A 21,847-nucleotide genomic window follows, 5' to 3' on the forward strand; every position below is an offset into this window, starting at 1 on the left:
ATTCACTTCCCTTGTCTAAATCATTAACATACATTGTAAATAATCATGGACCTAGCACTGATCCCTGTGGCACTCCACTAGCACAGTAAGAAGTCTCACAACACCAGGTTAAAGTCCAACAGGTTTATTTAGTAGCAAATAAACCTGTTGGACTTTAACCTGGTGTTGTGAGACTTCTTACTGTGCTTACCCCAGTCCAACGCCGGCATCTCCACATCAGCACTCCACGAGCTACAGGTTGCCTACTTGAAAATTCCCCTCTTATCCCAACTCCCTTCTATTCCTTTGCCAATCCTCTATCCATGCTAATATACTACTCCCAACACCATGGGTTCTTACTAAGTAGTCTTTTGTGCAATACCTTACCAAACGCTTTTTGAGAATCCAAGTATATCTATCTGTTACCACCTCAAGGAATTCTAATAGGTTCGTGAGGCATGATTTCCCCTTCATGAAGCCATGCTGACTCTTCTTAATCATATTATGTATTTCTAAATACTCTGCTATTACATCCTTTGAAATGGACTCTTATGACAGATGTTAAGCTGTCTATACAGATACAGATGTATAGCTGCCTATAGTTAGATGCTTTTCATCTCGCTCCCTTTTTGAATAAAGGTGTTGCATTGGCAGTTTTCCAATCCTCTGGCACTTCTCCGGAATTTAAGGACTTTTGGAAAATTACTATCAGTGCATCCATTATCTCTGTAGCTACCTCCTTTAATATCCAAGGATGCAACCCATCAGGCCCAGGGGGCTTATCGGCCTTTAGCCTCATTAGTTCCCCTGGTATTTTTCTCTAACAATAATTATTGTATTTATTTCCTCCCCCACTTTTTCCCCTTGATTATAGAGTAGAATACCTACAGTGCAGAAGGAGGCCATTCAACCGATCGAGTCCACACCGCATCTCCATTAGAACATCTTACCCAGGCCCACCACTATCCCTGTAACCCCACATATTTATCCAGCTAATCCCCCTAACCTACACATCTTTGGACACTAAGGAAGAATTTAGCATGGCCATTCCACCTAACCTGCACACCCTTGGACTGTGGGAGGAAACCGGAGCACCCAATGGAAACCCACGCAGACACGGGGAGATTGTGCAAACTCCACACAGTCACCCAAGGTTGGAATTGAGCCCAGGTCCCTGGTGCTGTGAGGCAGCTAAACACTATGCCACTGTGCCGCCCATTATTTAACATTTTTGGAATGCTATTAGTGTTTTCTACTGTGAAGGCTGATGCAAATTATTTCTTTAACTCCTCTGCCATTTCCTAGTTTTCCATTATTATTTCTTCAGTCTCATTCTCTATGTTCACTTTGCCTCTCTCTTCATTTTTATTTAAAGAAAATCTTACTGTCTGTTTTTATATTATTTGCTACTTTATCTTTTCCCTCTTCATTATATTTTTGGTCATCATTTGTTGGTTCTTAAGACTTTCAAAATCCTCTATCTTATCACTAATCTTTGGTTTAATACTATCCTTAACTTTCTTGGCTAACCATGAATGATTCTTTCCCAGAATCCTTCTTCCTCAGTGGGATGTATCTTTATTGTGAATCATGAACTAATTTCATAAACGTCTGCCACTGCTGATCAACCGTCTTTTCTGCTAAACTCCTTTCCCAGTCCACTAAGGCCAACTCCACCTTCATTCATTTGTAATTGCCCTTAGTGAAGTTTAGCACAGCTGTTTCGGAATCTAAATCAACAAATTAAACATTTTAAAATATTGTTTTACAGATTTCTGCTTCTTGCGTAAACCTTTTTACAAAACATGCAATGAAAAAGTTCTAAGACTTACTCGTCATTCATGACAAATATACAGTTTTCTTGTGATGTATTTCCTGTCACTGGATGTTTGCAAGTTACCTTCCACTCATTATGACTGCAAAAAAAAGAAAGAAAAAAGTTGTCAATTTGCTATACCGATATCTTAATTATAATTTCTCAATAATCAAATGAAGTAACTCTTATTTTGTTCTCCATCATATACTAATGGACACACTTACAGTAGGTACATTGCGATTACCTACCTTGCAGAACCATCTTTAATCTTTAAATGGCGTTAAATTACTCTGAATTGAGTGGTTATGGAGAAATCACACACTCCGCACAACTCAGAAGAATTTATGTCATGCTAGGCAAAGAAACATATCGGGCGGAATTTTACCGGCACGTCCGCCTGAGGTTCATACAATCCCACCCAAGGCCAACGGAGAATGCCGTTCTCCAAGGCTCGCCCATCCCCGGAATCAGGGCGGGCGTGCCGGTAAAGGTCTGGCCATAGACTGACAATGTTCTCAACTGTCTTCACCATGAGATGGAGTGCACTGTGTGAAGTATGTCTGTCAATCAAATAACAAAATTCAAAAATCTACAAATGTTGGAAACCTAAAACAAAAACAGAAAATGTGGGAAATGTGATTATTCGTGAGACCAGATGAGTTATGTTTCAGGCGCAGCTCATTCGTTAAGAACAGTTCTGAAGGGCCAGTAACTGAACTGCCAACACCTCTACTCTCTCCCTCAATTCTCTCCATGGATAATGATTGATCTCGAGTGAAATTTCCAGACAGTAAAACAAATCAACGAAGGATGGTTTCCTGCTGATTTGAATCATTGTCAATTGTTAAGGAATGCTGTCAATTATGACTGATCTACAAACCCATTTCAACCAAATGTAGTGTATATTTTTCTCATTTCAAAGGGTAGGCTCAATTAATTGATGTTTGACAGGAATTAACATCAGTGGGAACCATTGCTCTTAACGGCCATACTTTTAATCAGAAGCATTCAAGTTTTAAAGGGAGAATTTGCCATCCTGTCCCTTTTCTTCCTCTATAGCACTAAGACCAATAGCACAGCTCAATAAAAAGGACAGAACAATCTACATGTTTCTTCAAAGACTATATTCCAGTCCTAAACTTGAACATTCACCCATTTTACACAACTGCCTGAAGAAATGTTCTGCATCATGCCTGGGGTGTGAAATCTGCCTCTGATATATTGAGGTAATTCAATAACATGGTTGTTTAAAAATCATGAGACTTTAATTTCAAACTGCTCAACTTCTTAATGGCTGCAAAAGATTCATATTGACTGGCAGTGTAGGCACATCACAGCCTATTATAACTATACTATTGCAAAAATCACAGTCGAGCTATCAGGTCCCTAATTTTCTGCTCCTTCTCAGTACCCATTAATGTTTTCCTTCAACTGTTTACCTCCATCGGGTTCTTTTACATCTCCTCTCCGAATCAATTTGTAAATATTGGTAAATAAAATTTGTGATCACATCACCCTCTCACTAATAATTGGAAACAACCACATACTAGATTACAAGTCTTCATGGTCATAGTATTTTGCATCAGTCTTCATGGTGGAAGATACTTTGAGCATCCCATTAATATTAAAGAATGCTGGAGAAGAATTAAGTACCATCACTATCATGAGAGAAGTAGTATTAGACAAACTAATGGGGCTCAGAGCAGATAAATCCCCTGGCCCTGGTGGTATGTATCTGAGGATCCTAAAAGAATTAGCTACAAAGATAGATTGTAATTTTCCATAAATCCTTGGATTCTGGAGAAGTATAGGAGATTTGGAAACCGTCAATATTACACCCCTATTCAAAAAGGAGGGAGGCAAAAAGCAGATAATAATAGGCCGATTAGACTAATATCTATTATTGAAAAAATATTGGAATCAATTATTAAGGAAGTCATAACAGCACATTTGGAAAATCATAATCTAATCATAGAATCATAGAAACCCTACAGTGCAGAAGGAGGCCATTCGGCCCATCGAGTCTGCACCGACCACAATCCCACCCAGGCCCTACCCCCACATATTTACCCGCTAATCCCGCTAACCTACGCATCTCAGAACTCTAAGGGGCAATTTTTAACCTGGCCAATCAACCTAACCCGCACATCTTTGGACTGTGGGAGGAAACCGGAGCACCCGGAGGAAACCCACGCAGACATGAGGAGAATGTGCAAACTCCACACAGACAGTGACCCGAGCCGGGAATCGAACCCGGGACCCTGGAGCTGTGAAGCAGCAGTGCTAACCACTGTGCTACCGTGCCGCCCCCGTGCTGCTAATCGTGTCGCTAACCGTGCTGCTAATCAAGCAGAATCAACCTGGCTTCATGGAAGGAAAATTGTGTCTGACTAAATTATTAGTGTTTTTCGAGGAAGTCTCAACCAGAATAGATAGACGAAAACCAGCAGATGTATAGTATTTGGACTCCGAGAAGGTATTCGACAAGGTACCTCATGAAAGGTTAAATCGGGTAGCATGTTGGCATGGATAGAGAACTGGCAGGAAATGGGCAGAAAACAGCGAGTGAAGATAAGGTGATCTTTTTCAGATTGACGACCTGTAACCAGTGGGGTTTCACAGGGATCAGTGCTGGGACCACAACTGTTTATAATATATATCACCAACTAGAGGAAGGAAGCAAATGTACGTAACCAAATTTGCAAACACAACAAAAATACGAAGAAAGGCAAGTTGCAAGAAGGATACAAATAGTTTTTAAAGATATTGATCGGTTAAGTAAGTGGGCAAAACGTAGGCAAAAGTAGGCAAGTGTAAGAAAACGTGAAGTTGTTCATTTTGGAAGGGAGAACAAAACAACAGAGCATTACTCAAATGGAGAAATTCTGCAAAAAACTGCAACACAAAGGAACTTGGGCAATTTGTGTGCAAAACACAAAGCTAGCTCATAGGTGCAGCAGGTAATCAGGAAGGCTAATATAGAAACATAGAAAATAGGAGTAGGCCATTCGGCCCTTTAAGCCTGCTGTCATTCATTTTGATCATGGCTGATCATCAAATTCAACATTCCCACCCCCCCCCCCCCCCCCCAAGCCAAGAGCTGTATCTAATTTCTTCTTGAAATCACACAACATTTTGGCTTCAGCTACTTTCTGTGGTAATGAATTCCACACATTCACGGCTCTCTGGGTAAAGAAATTTCTTCTCACCTCAGCCCCAAAAGAATTACACCTTATCCTCAAACTGTGGCCCCTTGTTCTGGACTCCTCCATCATTGGGAACATTCTTTCTAAATCTACCATGTCTAATCCTGTTAGAATTTTATAAGTTTCTATTCTCACTCTTCTAAACTCCAATGAACATAATCCGAACTGACTGAAGTCTTTCCTCATCTGACAAGACTTCAATTTGCAGGAATCAGCTTGGTAAACCTTCACTGCGCTCCCTCTATAGCAAGTACATTCTTCCTTACTGCATACAATTATCCAGATGTAGCCTCACCAATACCCTATACAATTGCAGCAAAACATCCCTATCCCTATACTCAAATCCTCTCGCTATGAAGGCCAACACAACATTTGCCTTCTTTATTGCCTGTGTACTGGCGTGCTTACTTTCAGTGATTGATGCACGAGGACACCAAGGTCTCGCTGAGTACTCAACCCTCTCAATTTACACCCATTCAAATAATAATGTTTTCCTATTATTACTAGCAAAGTGGATAACCTCACATTTATCCACATTACATTACAATTACCATGCATATACCTACTCACTGAACCTTTCCAAATCACACTGAAGCATGATGGAATGTTGGCCTTATTTCAAGGGGGCTAGAGTTTAAAAGTAGGGGCATCTTGCTGCAAGTGTACAAAGGTAGTGAGACCACATCTGGAATCCATGTGAGCATTTTTGGTTCCCTTGTTTAGAGAAAGATATTACTTCATTGTAGGCATTTCAGAGAAGGTTCACTAAGATGATCCCCGGTATGGAGGAATTGTCTTACGAGGAAAGGTTAAACAGGTTGGGGCTCTACACATTGGAATTTAGAAAAATGAGAGGTGAAACATATAGGATTCTTAAGAGACTTGACAAGGTAAATACTGAGAGGATGTTTCTCCTCATGGGAGAGTCTTGGACCATAGGGTATAGTCTCAGAATAAAAGGGCACCAATTTAAGACTGAGATGAGGAAGAGAGTTAAGAGTCTTTGGAACTCCTTGCCACAGAGGGAGAGTTCTTGTGTACATTTAAGGCTGAGATAGATAAATTTTTAATCAGTAAGGGAATATGGGGAAAGGGCAGGAAAGTAGATAGGAGGGATATCAGATCAGCCATGCTCCTACTGAATGACGGAGCAGGCTCAAGGGGCCAAACGGCCTACTCCTCTTCCTATTTCTTATGGTCTTATGAGACTCTCTAGTCATTCAGCTTATGCTAAGTCTACATCAGTTCAATTAAATAAACTGCTAAAGTTCCGAGATTTTTAAAAATCTAAGAAATGTCATAAAGTCATTACTCAGATTCACAATCACATCAAAATATACACACATGACTGCAACATGGGTATTACACTATAAACTCTCAACCTATGTTACAAATAGGAGTATGTGAATCCCTTGGAACCTATACATAGTATTATAACAAGTACAGAATATGCAACAAAGAACAAGTCATCCAGCCCAATTAATCCATGCGCCGCTCGCTATTCAAGCCTCTTCACATCTATCCCTGATCAGCATAACCTTTGATTCCCACCTCCCTTATATGCTTATCCATTTTCTCTTTCAACGCATCCATACTATTCATCTCAGTGGCTTCCTGTGGTACCAAATTTCACATTCTCCCCAATATCTGGATAAATTTGTTCCTACCCTTGTTTCTTCCCCATGTGATCCCTTGGTGACTGTCTTACAACGAAGGCCTTGAATTTTGCTTTCCTCCAAAACAGGGAAGAGTTGTCCAGGGGGGAGATCTTCCTTTTTTTAACTTTAATTATTTTTAAAAAAGGTCAGAGTGCCCAAAAGCCGAGGTTACTGGTAGGTGGGCTCATTCAGAGTCTGTCCAGCCAGCTTGTCATCGTGGGAGAAAGCCTCCTGAATATTTTTTTGAACAAAGTGTCAAAACATATGGTGGGAAAAGCTGGCAGTGGAACCAACGGCTGGCATACTGCTTTTCCCGCCTGAGTTGACAGTTCAAAAAAAATGATAAAATTCTGCCCCCAGAATCTGCCCGACAGCATACATTGCACAAGTGTTATTGTGAAAATTAATCCCTGAAAAGCAGGTTTCAACTGAAAGAGGGTAAGTAATATTAACCAGCCAACAGCTCTACAATCTATTCCATACAGCTGACACATTGTCTGGTCAGTGCTGATTGTGGGAGATCATGGTGCTGTGCCTACATTTACTATACTACACCATGTGAATACACTTCAAAGGTACTTCATTGTCTGCAAATGGAACTTCCTGAGGTCGTGAAAAGTAATGAAAGTTATTTTCTTCCACTGCTCTTTTTGCCCACAGTAAAATACCACCCCACTGTGCCCTGATAAAAAATAACGCTCTTCAGGTGCAAGTACACAAGTGTATTTTCTATGAAGAAAATAATGTGAGCCAACAGTATAAACGCAAATAAAAGCCCAAAGTGCAAGAAAAACTCAGCAGGTCTACAGAATCTATGGAGAAAGAAACAGAGTAAACTTTTGGAACAACATAAACACAAAACTAGTTTATTCACATGGCTTTGTGCATTTAACCTAGATTATGCCACTAAATTTATTATATTTGAGCTCAATATTGTTTAAATAGCATGGTTATGTTCAAAGAATGAATTCCAACTGAAATTCAAGACCCAAATTATCAGCCACTACTATTGAGTAGTACTACCACAGAGAATACTTTGTTGACTGAACTACAGCTGATCATGTTTGTAAGCTAAATTGCTGAGAACAAGCATCCTACATTCGTAGTAGAAATTGCACATTTTACAATATTAAAGGATGTCAATTTCTACAATCTAATTAAAGAATGCTGCTAGCATGAAACAGTTTTTATTTTGGAAGTTCTCCCAAGATGAGTCACCTAGCAGAAATTAACTGGCACAATGCATTTGTCTCCTCTTTGTTACACATAATCATTAAAATGAAAAATAATTTAAAAGACAAAGCCCACTCACAATTCAAAAGATGTAGTTCAAAGCACGAACATGGATGAAATACGGTTGAAATATCAATAAATCCCTTCACAACACATCCCCTTCCCAAAATGCAATGAGACTCAATATCTATTAAAAAAGTGATTACACATGGTTTTGCAGTACAATAGAAAATTACAAAACACTGTGTTATACACTTTTTGAGCACATTCACCTTTTAACTGAGATGGTATTCTTCATTCAGTTTGTTATTTTCATTTGAAGAGTTGAACATTGATTAACTCTATCAACAAATTCATTTTTATTGCTGGGAAATTCTGTTTTGAGAATGTACATAAGGCTCCCCTACATGGTTGAAGGCTAAGGCATCAACTATTATATGATATAAGCAAAGCAAAAGACTCCTTTACTGATTTTCAGCAAAGGCACATTCTTTAAAAAGCATCTTATATTTCCTTATTAGTATAATGAAAATAAATTAAAATCAGTTTCAAAAGAGGTCCCTGGATTGCTAAAGAAATTCTGAGCAACCTGCAGGGTTCAAACTATCAACTTTAATGTGCTCTATTTATAAATTCAAATACCTTTAAGATTGGAGATCTCTATCTAATAAAAACCACGTTAATAAGCATCACCTTTTGACCAAACAACCCCATGGTTGCCACTGTAGAAATAAGAATCTTCATAAGGTACTTAGTTTGATCCCTATAAATAGTAAAATGTATATTGTTCTTAATTTACAATGATTTTTGGTTAAATTAACATGATTATTAAATTTCCACCTACAGTAGCATTAAATTTTAACATAACTGCATTTGAAAAAAAACCAAAACCAATTGTCTCGCCTCAAAATTCAAGTTTTTCAATGTTTTAACAATGACCCAGTATCTGACTCTGCATTCTATTAAGTACCCAGTAGTTGGCAACAATTTTGAAATTAATATATTAAACAATTTAAAATAGCGAGGTTCAAATACTGTACCGGGGGTCTCACCAAATCTGAAACTTGAGCATCATGAACAGAATTCAAAGCCGCCACATTAACAGAACATCTCTCGGATCAAAAGTACCCTTCAGATTCTTAGCCCTCTTTTTAATCACACTAAAGTCACAAGTATGTTCTCTCAGACAACCCCACCCAATATGTGGTAAATAAAGCCTTATTCACACTGCAAATCAGACCAATGAGAACTAACATAAAAGAAAAGGCTGTTGTGTGGTCGCCTCTATTAATAATCTCTACAAGCAACAGCAACAAAATGTAAAAAAAACAATTCTGTTTGAGATAAAGGGATAAAAAATGAATACTGGTCATTTTAACCATGTAACAACTTGTATAGTTTCTTTAATATAATACTCTAATGAACTTTACTAGAGCATTATAAAGGAAAATTTGATCCCAATTTACAACAACACAAAATAGCTCAAAAATGCATGAATTATATTACAGAACCAAAACGCTGAGCAGTATAGTAAGCCAAGTGTTCCTAAATACTGGGAAGATCCATATTGTCTTCACAGATGAGGTCTCATGGCACAATGGTAGCATCCCTACCTCTGGGCCAGAAGCCCCAAACTCAAGTCCAACACCAGGACTTGCTGGCCACAGATGGAGCATTCATAATGTGGTTCAACAGGCTGATAATCAGCTTGAGAATCCTTCCACTACTTCCCTCACTATTCCCCAAAGGGAAAAAAATGTGTGTATGTGAAGATACACTAAAAAATCTCCACATTATGCTTCCATATTAATAACTTAACAAAAGACACACTAAGCAAAGGTTAGATAGGAAAATTAAATAGCATGCCAACCTAATCTATTCTTGCACACTACCTTGTACATCTTGAGAACTGTATGCCACAATCCTGTTAGGGACCATTAAAGTTTAAAGAGAAGTCTGAAAACCTAGTTTTAACCGACAGAACTATACCACGAGGTTTCACATTTTAAAAAAATTGTAAGAAACTTAAAACAAGCACTATTAATTTAATATAATAAAAGCAAAACACTGCAGATGCTGAAAATCCAAAATAAAAACAGACAGTGCTCTGTGATGAAACTGTACCTTTAAGAAATGTGTTTATATCATGTTTCTTGTAAGGGGTATGTATAAAATTTAGTTGTTTGATACAGTGACGATTTGTCTGCCAAACCAGGCAGCTCACATGCTGAGACTGTAGGTTAACGATTGGCTTTAGCTAGGGATGAGTTTGTGTTCATGCATTTTTGTTCACTTGTGTTTTCTTCTGAGGTTCCAGAGTAGGGTTGTGGTCAGGTTGATTGACAGACAGTCATGTGCTTAAGGGAAGGAGCTAAGCTTGCAGGGAAAATGAGGCAGTTACTGCCGGGTTCTGAAAAAAGCAAGAAGCAAGTCTGTCTGTCTGTCTGTCTCTCTCCGTCTCTGGAGGCTGTTGTTCAGGACCTGCTAAAGAACATAGGAACACAGGAATTAGGAGCGTGAGTTGGCAATTCAGGACTTTGAGCCTGCTCCGCCATTCTATATGATCATGACTGATCTCCATCTCATCCTAGCTCCATTTCCCTGTCTTTTCCCCATAGCCCTTTATGCCACTTTGGATCAAATATTTATCTCTTTCTTGAATCCACCGATTGATTCTGCATCCACTGCACTCTGGGGCAGTGAGTTCCATAGATTCATAACCGAATGTGAGAAGTAGCTTCTCTTTATCTCGGTTTTGAACCTCCCCCCTCGTACTTTACAACTATGACCTCCTGTCCTAGACTGTTTTAGAAGGGAGAACATTTGGTTAACATTTACTTTATCAATCCCGTTGAGTATTTTATATACCTCAATCAAATCTCCCCTCATTCTTCTATATTTCAGCGAGTACAAGCCCAAGCTATGCTCCTCATATGACAGCCCTTTCAAACCTGAAATCAATCTAGTAAACCTCTACCTCCAGTGCCACCACATCCTTCCTCAAAGAAGGTGACCAAAACTGAACACAAAACTCCAAGTGTGGCCACACCTTATACAATTGTAAAAACACCTCTCTACTTTTCTACTCTAGACCCTTTGCAATAAATGCCAAGATTCTATTTGCCTTCCTTATAACATTCTGCATCTGCACACCCACTTCTGGAGACTTATACACAAGATCTCTGTGCACAGACGCCATTTGAATCTGTTTCCCATTCAAATAGTAATTTGCCCTTTTATTTTTCTGGCCAAAACGGATAACCTTGCATTTATCCACATTAAACTCCATCTGCCAGATTCTGGCGAAGTCCCCTAGCCTCTCTATGTCCATTTGTAACTTTTTATCTCATCACAGCCTGCTTTCCCACCTATTTTTGTGTCATCAGCAAATTTCACTATGTTACACTCTGTCCCTGTTTGTAAATCGTTGATATAGATTGTAAATAGTTGTGGTCAAAGAAATGAACCCTGCAGGACCCCGCTAGTTACAGGTTGCCAACTAGAGAAGAACCCATTTATCTCAACCCTCTGCTTTCTATCAGTCAGACAATCCTCAATCAAAGGACTCTAGCATGTTTGTCAAACAAGACTTGCCCTTCACAAAACTGTGCTGACACTGGTGAATTAAGCTTTGCTTTTCCAAATACCCAGTCTCCTCCTCAATGATTGACTCCAGCAACTTTCTCACCAGCTGATTGGTCTATAGTTTCCCACTTTTTGCCTCTCTTCTTTCTTGAATAATAAGAGAAATAAATACGTCTCATTAGCATGTTTCCAATCCAGCGGTACCTTTCCGGAATCCAGGGAATTTTGGAATATCATAACTAATGCATCCACAATCTCTGCTGTAACCTCCTTTAACACCCTAGGGTGTAGGCAACCAGGCCCAGGGGACTTATCTACTTTTAAACCCTTCAGTTTACTGAGTAACTTCTCCCTGGTTATAGTAATTTCACCAAGTTCCACTGCATTAACTGCAGAAATAGGCCTCTTTCTCTCTCTCTCTCTCTCTCCAGGGAGCGGAAGCTTGAGGACTGGCAGCCCATGTACAAGTGCGTGTGTGTCGCTAACTAATTTTGAAGAGGAGTTTAAGTCTAAAAGAGGAATATTGCTTGAATTGGTGCTAAAAGAGATAAGTTAGCTGTTAAGAATTGCATCTCATTATGTTTAAGTATTTCAATGTTGAAATGTTAAACTAATTTTTTATACTTGATCTGTACTGTTAAAACAAAGTTTCTTTTGATCAAAGCTTCCTAGTGTGTCATTCGAATCACACGTGGAGTGAAACACTGTATCAAACTAATACCAAAATAGAAACACTGTTGGGTTCTAGCCATGTTTCTAAATATACTTTGGAGTTTCTGCTCTAGTACCTTAACAGCTGGAAAAATGCAGCAGGTCTGACAGCATCTGTGGAGAGAGAAACAAACTTAATGGCCGGGACTTTCCATACCGATTTTTGGCAGGTGGGTATGGCAGCAGCTGGGGGTGGAAAATCCAGGGGGAGCCCCAAAACAGCTTTCACACTGGTGGGATTTCCTCACTGGATTGTGCCCACCCCCTGCCAATGATATAATGGCACATTTTAATATCATTAATGGGCTTCCCTGCCCTATTATCCCCCCCCCCCCCACAATCAGGATTTCCCCCCCTCCTCTGCCAACGTAATATCTGTGCCAGTGAGCAGTTTCTGTTGGGATGTTTGGGGTGGGGGAGGTTGGCTGTCCATGGGGGTGGGGCCTCCAAGTCAACATGACAACAACCATTGAAGTGTAATAAACTACAAGCTTGTTTGAATTGCATTCACAACAAAATTTAACTAGTTTCTCTATTAGATGCACCTTTCTCTAACATTAACATTTTAATCTTAAATCTAGAAGTTATATTTCTAAACTAGAAGTCATAGTTCATAATTTATATATTTTAGAAAAAGTATTTTTGTCAAGTACTCGGAAAGGTCAATATCTTAGGGCCAATATGGATAAAGGCCAAGGAGGTCAACTATCCATTATCTTGACTGAAGCATGGAGCTAAGATCAAGTGTAGTATCGACATGCTGTGCTTGGTTGAAGTCATTAGGTTACATTTTAGCTTCATTTGAAGCAATTTTTAAAAGCAGCATCTCGGCCTTTTGGCTCAGGTGCAAATGAGATCAAGCCTTGGAGGAGGTGCAATGCCTACTCCAATCAGCTTGGATCATGTAGATCAAGCCCAAGACAGGAGGTGAGAGCCCTGTCTTGTCAGCTTGGACCGGGAATGTCTCAACTTGTTGAGACTGTGAATTGGACTTGATTGGACTGAATTGGATTTTTAAAAAAGTGAACAAAAATGCAAGTTGTAAAAATGAAGCAAAAGTTACTAATTGCCAAGTTGTTTCATATGAAGGGAAGATGAGAACACACCTTTGTCAACTACTTGATATTCTAAGTATCTGCTATTCTTTGCTTATTGGCAAAGGACTAATAGTTTGGGTATCAGTGAAGCACCATATTCAGCCCAGATGAAATGCGGGAAGAGGAGTAAAGCATCCATCTTAAAAATAAGTATAGTTGAAGGACATACATAATACTCAATCGTGTGGTTTAAGAAATAAAAGCATGAAATGGTGGAAATAGAGGTGTTCTCTGATAGGCCACTGACCTGAAACATGAACTCTGTTCCCACTTCCCCAGATGCTGCCTGACCTGCTGAGATAATCCAGCATTTTCTGTTTTTATTTCAGATTTAACGTTCTGCAGTATTTTGATTTCATAGAAAGAAAATCACAGCTACCAATTTGAAAATGAAAGGTGAATCCCTGGGTACAATTCAACACTTCAAATGTATTGTTCCTCTGTATTTTAGCTCTTTGTATACTTTGCGTATTTTCTCAGCAAGCCAAGACAAAGAGAACTGGAACGTCTATAAACAGTCCTTTTTTCTGATATACTCCATTGTTTTTTGCAGCTGCAAACAACCACAGGAAAAGAAAAATGTATCCATGTTATTCAACAAAAATGTGGTATTGATTAACAGGACGCCACACATGCCAATAAAATGGTTCAAGAAGCTATTGTTTTAGATGTAAAAGCACAGAAGGATGCCATTCAGTCTGTATTAGCTCTCTGTGCAACAGTCCAGGTCAGTCCCACTCTGTTGCTCTATCGCCATAGCCCTGCAAGTTTATGTCTCATGTGGCCATCCAACTTCCTTTTGAAATCATTGATTGTCTCCACTTCCACTACCCACATGGACAGCGAGTTGCAGGCCATTACCACTATCTGTGTAAATAAAGCTCTTCCTATTTTCTTCCTGAAACTCTCACCCAAAACCTTAAATCTGTGTACCCCCTCCAACAATCATTGTACCATCAGCTAATGGGAACTCCTTTCCTTAATCTGTCCTATCTAAGCCTATAATAATCATGCACAGCACGATCAAATCTCTCTAGCTTCTTCAATGTAACCTTGTATCTAAAATCCCCCATCTCTGAAACTATTCTACCAAATCCTCCCAAAAACACTCATGTTTCCCAAAATACTACCAGGGATGAACGCAATACTATAGTTTTATAAAGTTTCAACATAACTGCCCTGTTGACTTCAACATCTCCGTTTATGAATCCCAAGAACCTAAATGCTTTGCCGACATCCATCATTATGAAGTGTTTCAAAAGGTTAGTCATGGCACAAATCAATTCCGGCCTCCCAGATTGCCTGGATCCACTACAGTTCGCCTATTGCCACAAGTCCACAGCAGACTCCATCTTCCTCCATGCACTCAACCCTGGAACACCTAAATAACAAAGACACCTATGTCACACTCCTATTTATTGACTACAGCTCAGCCTTCAACACCATTGTTCCTACAAAATTCATCTCCAGACCTCGTGGCCTGGAAATCAGCTCCTCCCTCTGCGACTGGATCCTGAACTTTCAAACCCACAGACCACAATCAGTAAGGATAGGAAACAACACCTCCTCCACAATTATCCTCAACACTGGTACGCCACAAGGCTGTGTCCTCAGCCCCTTACCATACTCCTTATACACCTATGACTGTGCGGCCAAATTTCCCTCCAACTCAATTTTCAAGTTTGATGATGACGCCACCGTTGTGGGTCAGATTTCAAACAATGATGAGACGGAGTATGGGAAAGAGACAGAGAATCTGGTGAATTGCTGCGACGACAATAATCTCTCCCTCAGTACAAAACAAAACGATGATAGCCAGTCATCGATTTCAGGAAGCGTAATGGGCGACATGCTCCTATCTATATTAATGGGTATGAAGTAAAAATGGTCGAGAGCTTCAGGTTTTTAGGTGTCCAGATCACTAAACAACCTGTCCTGTTCCCTCCATGCCGATGCTATAGTTAAGAAAGCCCACCAACACATCTACTTTCTCAGGAGGCTAAGGAAATTTGGCATGTCCACTAGGACTCTCACCAACTTTTACAGACACACCATAGAAAGCATTCTTTCTGGTTGCATCTGGTATGGTTCCTGATCTGTCCAAGACCGCAAGAAACTACAAAGGGTCATGAACGAAGTCCAGTACATCAGGCAAACCAGCCTCCCATCCACTGACACTGTCTACACTTCACATTGCCTTGGAAAAGCAACCAGCATAATCAAGGACCCCACGAACCCCAGGCATACTCTCTTCCACCTTCTTCCGTTAGGAAAAAGATACAAAAGTCTGCGGTCACCAACCGACTCAAGAACAGCTTCTTCCCTGCTGCCTTCAGACTTTTGAATGGACCTACCTCAAGTTGATCTTTCTCTACACCCTAGCTATGACTGTAACACCTCCTCCACTCTCTGCACTCTCTCCATTCCTTCTCTACGAACGGTATGCTTTGTCTGTATAGCATGCAAGAAACAATACTTTTCACTGCATAGTAATACATGTGACAATAATAAATCAAATCAAACCATTCATTATGTCTGACATCTTCAAAGATCTAAGCATATAAACCCCAGGTCCCTCTGCGCCTGCACACTCTTTAGAACTCTGCCACTAAATCTATACTATTTCTCCTTACCCTTTCTGCTAGCCAATCTATGTGCTGTTGCAGGCAATTTTCATCATTGTCATTGTTTGCCACAGCTCCAAGTTTGGTATTTTTGGCAAATTTCGAAATTTAATTCTGTATTCCAACATCCAAGTAACTTATAGATGTAAAAAGGCCCTAACATTGACAATGAACAATGGCCCTAACATTGACTCCTGGGGAACACCACTATCTACCATCAGAACAAAAATTCATTATTGGACTTGAAACATTAACTGTTTCTCTCTCCACAGACATAGCCAGGCCTGCTGTATTTTTCCAGTCGTTTGTGTTCACTAAGTATTTTGGCCTTGTTCTGTGTCTCTGAACAGGTATCATCCACTTTATCCCAAACAGGCCCTGCTCCTCCTCTTATTTACTATTTACATGCCAATAGAAGGCTTTTGGGTTCCCTTTGATGTTAACTGCATTCTGTTCTTATAATCTGTTATATTTTCTTCTTCACTTTCCCACTTAACTTCTTATATGCCTCGCTCTTGCTCAAGAATTTATCTGGCTTTCATCGCACTTGTTTAATTTCATCGTATTCTCCCTCATCCAAAGCCTTGGTTCCCCTACCTTTCACCCTTGCTTGAATATATCTAGCCTGTACCTGAAACATCGTCTATGATGTGAAACCTCTGCATGTAGTTTAGCTGGTCTCTGCTGATAATGGTAACTCTAATCTTTCTTCTCTCGTCACTCAAGTTGATGTGGTAACAGAAGTTCAACTGAACCATAAATAGGCATAAGTACTTCTGAAATAGAAGGCAATTGAGAAGGAAGTGCATCATCTGATACTTGTACCATTTTTAAGTCTAATGATGTAGATAATGACACATTTATTGTTAGGACTAGCGGTGAGTGGAAAATCAGTCTACATTACTGATGTCAAGGACGAGTTGAAACAATAAGTGTTCTTAAAGAGCAATCAAGCTTCTTAGGTGGCAACATGAATGCCAAGTCTATCGTTTTCAGTTTTTCTCCTAAAACGGCTTCCAGGGAAAGATATGCAAATACATAAAAGTGGCACTGAAGCATTATATTAAGTCCAGTTACCATTTAAAAATGTCTGGATTTTGTATTATTTTCACCAGTCTACCTCTTGCAGCTCAGGTTGCACTAGGATTATTAATTTACCCACTCACGTAACTTTCATTAAAAACTCAGTGCACCATGGATTACTTATGAAGCATTAAAACTATTTAAATGATTTGTCCTATATATTGGACCAGATTTTGTGGTAGCAATGACAGCAAAATTGCAGCAGTCAGTGTCTCCCCTGAAACGGACAATCTGCATGTGCACAGTTCAACCAGGAAATCCAGAAGCTGTTTTAAGTGTTCCTGTATGTCTCCATAGGGTGCGCCGATGAAATACCTCAGCCAGCAACCAATTGGAAATTAGTGAACTGACAGGAATTTGTCCTTTTACATAGTTAATCTTGCTGCAAAAACCTTCAAAGAAGTTTCACCTTGTCAAATGAGGTGTTATTAGATTTGTAACAGTGTACTAAGTTCATAGCTATTGTTGAAAAACATTTCAGGATATGAAAAACTAAATTTATTATTTCCCCATCATAATAAGAATTACCACATGAAGTTTAAAAATATATATTTTCTGTTCAAGTTTATTATATTTCAACTTCTACCTTAATCCCATTTTTTTTAATGTCCCATTTAGTTTGCTCTCTGTAAAATTTAATTGAACTAAAGTCAGTATATTTTACTTCCATGCTGCCATTAGTGAGAATATTTCACTGCGATTGCTTACCTTGCTTGACAACATCGTTGTTGCTAAATGCCCAATTTAAAGCAACATTGGGAATGGGGAATACCAGGCCATAAATATCACTAAATCTGTGCGCAGCTTTCTTCAAGGTCAGTGGTGGTAAGTTTAGGGGAGATGTGCAGGGAAAGCTTTTCACACAGAGGGTAGTGGGTGTCTGGAACGCACCTCCAGCAAAGATGGTGGAATCAAGCACGTTAGCAATGTTCAAGGTGTACCTTGATAGACACATGAACGGGAGGCGAACAGAAGGATAGAAACCACGTATCGGTGTAGGCTTGGTGGACCGAAGGGCCTGTTCCTGTGCTGTATTGTTCTTTGTTTCTGAGTGCTGTTAGTTAACCACAGACCGTGAAACACAGGCTCACCTGTTGTTCGGGCTGTAAATGATCTGTGCAACCATTTCTTTTAATTTGGTTTTACAAACATAAAAAAGTGTTCCAAACTCTTGTTAATCAAGCATACAATAACACAGACATACAGTGTAACGACTGTGCAACATGACATACGTCAATTGAACAAGATGACCTCTGCATCACTGAATCATAAAACCACACACAAACATAGATTAGAACCCAATCCAGCAGCATCTAAATCTCTCCTCCTGCAATTTCAGTAATGCTGGTATCATGGATGAGTCAAACAATTTATCTTTCCACAATATGAAACTCTGGTTTACAGTGCTTTCCACAGAACCACTCAAACCATTCTAAGTGCAGATATTATAAAAATTATAACTGGCACAGTGAAAATTTAGTTGGACAATTGCTAAATTATTCGATGAATCATGAGTGAATTCATCGCACCAGTATAGCAAAAATGGTACAATGACTTTATGCTTCCCACACTGCACACCCTCAAAGATGAATACACTATGTCTTTTATTAAAATTAACAATAATGCATTATAGTGAATGAATACCAGCTCAAATTATAATTTTCAGCTAACAGGTCCATGGTATAGCTAATAAATAGAAGACAAAAAATGTTAGTTTTCAGTGTCATCAGTCTTCTGTAAAATAAAACTTGAAAGCACAAATTAAATGCGCAATTGTGTGCGCCTCGTACACCAACGACTCTGAAATGTCAATATATTTTTAAACAAATGCAGTTAAATCAATTGCCGTGAACTGACATAGCCTTTGTCAGTACAAAATAGCACTGACATGTCACTTTGCCATACAGGTCATATAGATCACAATCTTTTTCTCTAAGTTGGTTACCTTACTTTAAACATTGATTCTCAACATGTTTGCAAAGAAAAGCACCACTTATGACTGTGATTCAGTAAGCATTCAAACATCTGATAAACTCAGAATTTTAATAAATCTTTCTATGAAGCTTGTCTTGTGTCTGTTTATTGTTATAAAAGAGCATGCGCGGTGCTCTCCATTGTACAGGGAAAAAATGTAGTTGCTTTAATACTGCCTTATTACATGCGAGGCAGTCACACACATTCTGAAAGCAGAATGCTCCTCCATCTGGTATTATTAGATGGAGAGATCAATAATCAATAGGTTTGTTCGGGTTTTTTAAAAATCCCACTGGATGTTGGCGCCTCCGGCAAGTCCAAATGCTGGGCTTTCCATTTAAACCACTTCAGGGAGGTGCTGCCACAATGACAATGGAGAGGAAATTCCAAGATTCTAACACAGCAGCAATAAAGGACTGATGATACATGTGCAAGTCAGGATGATATGTGATTTAGAAGGAAATTGGACAGTGGTAGGGTTTATCTTTCTTACGAATAAATAGTTTTTATGTAGACACCACACCCAGTAACTCGTACACGCAGTAGTTCTCATTTCGCCAGTCTGAGAGTCTGCTTGTATGTTGAAATTAAAACAGAGTTGGGTGGAGGAGGATTGGAGGGGAGGGGGGTAAATTAATAATTAGCTGAATATTCTCACCTGATTGCTATTCAGTAACACATACTGGGTCTTGTGTGCAGATGGACGTTTGTTGTACATTCAATTGGTTTCAAGCCTGCTGTGATAAAGCTGTCAGAGATACAATCTAGGCCAGCTGACATTAAGAAACAGCTATTTGGATGTAGAACTGGAAGGCTGCCAGCACCTGTGGGACCATAAACTATTAGGAGTCAATTGTTTCAGGTGAGGAGGCAGAAAGGGGAAGAAAATTGGGAAACAAATGATGTTTGGAAGTTTTCTAAAGCAGCAATTAGTGTTGTAACTAACATTGTACTGGTGTATATATATGTTCAGCTTTACCGTCACCCACCTTCATATACCGGAGATGGTATTCCACAAAACAGGAGCAAAGATGAGATAATGATCAATTAATTTTCCAGGAACTAGAACTGGGATGTAAAATTTACAGATGGAGCAGGAGATGTGAGTGGGATCTTGGTACCCTGGCTTCTGATTTTGGTGCAGGGTTGGAGGCTGGGTCCCATGTGGTAATGGATCTCCACCAGCAGAGATCATCTGTCTGAAGGACAGGTAGGGGAAGTTGGTCACCCCTGTGGGTGCACCCTCCCCTTCCCGGGCAAGAAGCAAAATCCTCAACAAGCTTGGGGCAGAGCCCAAGCCCAAATTGAAGGAGAGGTGGAGCCTGAAGCCCAGAGTGCAAGCTGAAGGGAAAGAGCCAGAAGCCTCTTGGAAAAAGAGAGTAAGAAAGAGCAAACGGGCAGGACAGCAACAATGAGCAGAAGTTTGGGATTGGTGAGACACAGCGATAAGCGCCAAAGCCACAAACGGTATAGATGGAAAACACTGACAGTGGCTAGAGAACCAGGGAGTGGCAGTGGAACAGGTAAATAACTGCGGAAGACCTAGGTGGGCCACCTGAACTGCAGCCCTGAATTTAAGAGGCCACAAAGAGAGGAAGATCCTCTTTGTGCCTGAGAGACAAGGTAACCTGGATCACATTGTCACGGGAAATTTACAATAGGAGTTCCACCAACTGAACTCTGCAACCGGCTGATTAGAGATCAGGAGTTAAGCTCACAACGTTATCCTGGTGGATCTGGAATGCCTGACCTGAATGGCCATTGTAAATAGTTTCAATGAGTTAAGCTATTCAATTAATCTTTATAAAGATTTGATGCCAATGATATAAAAGATCCTTGTTTTATAACTTTGGTGCAGTTCATGTGTTTGAATCCTATGCAACTCAGGGAAGGCATCAATGCAAGTGATTGGCCAAACTTCAATTCCATTTTTAATTCTGCCACAGCAAGATCAGAATTGGGGTCAGCTAACAAACTAGTGGAATCAGGCTTCAGTTACATTGTCAGCTTTGGGCAACATGCTCATCAGAGTACTGAACATGAAAACAGAAGAAACACAAACCTTATTGAGTTCTTTGAGAAGGTGACCAAAGAGGTGGATGAGGGTAAAGCGGTTGATGTGGTGTATATGGATTTCAGCAAAGCATTTGATAAGGTTCCCCATGGTAAGCTTTTGCAGAAAATACAGACACATGGGATTGAGGGTGATTTAGTGGTTTGGTTCAGGAATTGGCTAGCTGTAAGAAAACAAAGGGTGGTGGTTGATGGGAAATATTCATCCTGGAGTTCAGTTACTAGTGGTGTACCGCAAGGATCTGTTTTAGGGCCACTGCTGTTTGTCATTTTTATTAATGACCTGGATGAGGGCGTGGAAGGATGGATTAGTAAATTTGCGGATGACACTAAAGTCAGTGGAGTTGTAGACAGTGCGGAGGGAAGTGGCAGGTTACAGAGGGACATAGATAAGTTGCAGAGCTGGGCTGAGAGGTGGCAAATGGAGTTTAATGCGGAAAAGTGCGAACTGATTCACTTTGGAAGGAGTAACAGGAATACAGAGTACTGGGCTAATGGCAAGGTACTTGGTAGTGTGGATGAACAGAGGGATCTGGGTGTCCACGTGCATAGATCCCTGAAAGTTAGCACCCAGGTTGATAGGGTTGTTAAGAAGGCGTACGGTGTGTTAGCTTTTATTGGTAGAGGGATTGAGTTTCGGAGCCAGGAGGTCATGCTGCAACTGTACAAAACTCTGGTGCGGCTGCATTTGAAGTATTGTGTACAGTTCTGGTCGCCATATTATAGGAAAGATGTGGAAGTGTTGGAAAGGATGCAGAGGAGATTTACCAGGATGTTGCCTGGTATGGTGGGAAAATCGCATGAGGAA

General features: G+C 39.9%; 1 protein-coding gene across 7 annotated transcripts in view; it reads right to left on the minus strand.

Moving 5' to 3' along the window:
- The window catches only part of plekha5 (pleckstrin homology domain containing, family A member 5), a 347,863-nt gene that overhangs the window by 156,760 nt on the left and 169,256 nt on the right, over positions 1 to 21,847 (minus strand). For all 7 annotated transcript variants that reach the window (XR_013500156.1, XM_078235326.1, XM_078235325.1 and 4 more), the window contains exon 4: positions 1,812 to 1,895. Coding sequence is in view for 6 of the 7 variants with exons in the window: in XM_078235326.1 (XP_078091452.1) it covers positions 1,812 to 1,895 (84 nt within the window). In the remaining variant the exon portion in view is untranslated. The remainder of the gene's footprint in view (positions 1 to 1,811; positions 1,896 to 21,847) is intronic.

Source organism: Mustelus asterias, chromosome 19, assembly GCF_964213995.1.
Source record: "Mustelus asterias chromosome 19, sMusAst1.hap1.1, whole genome shotgun sequence".
Taxonomy (NCBI): Eukaryota; Metazoa; Chordata; class Chondrichthyes; order Carcharhiniformes; family Triakidae; genus Mustelus; species Mustelus asterias.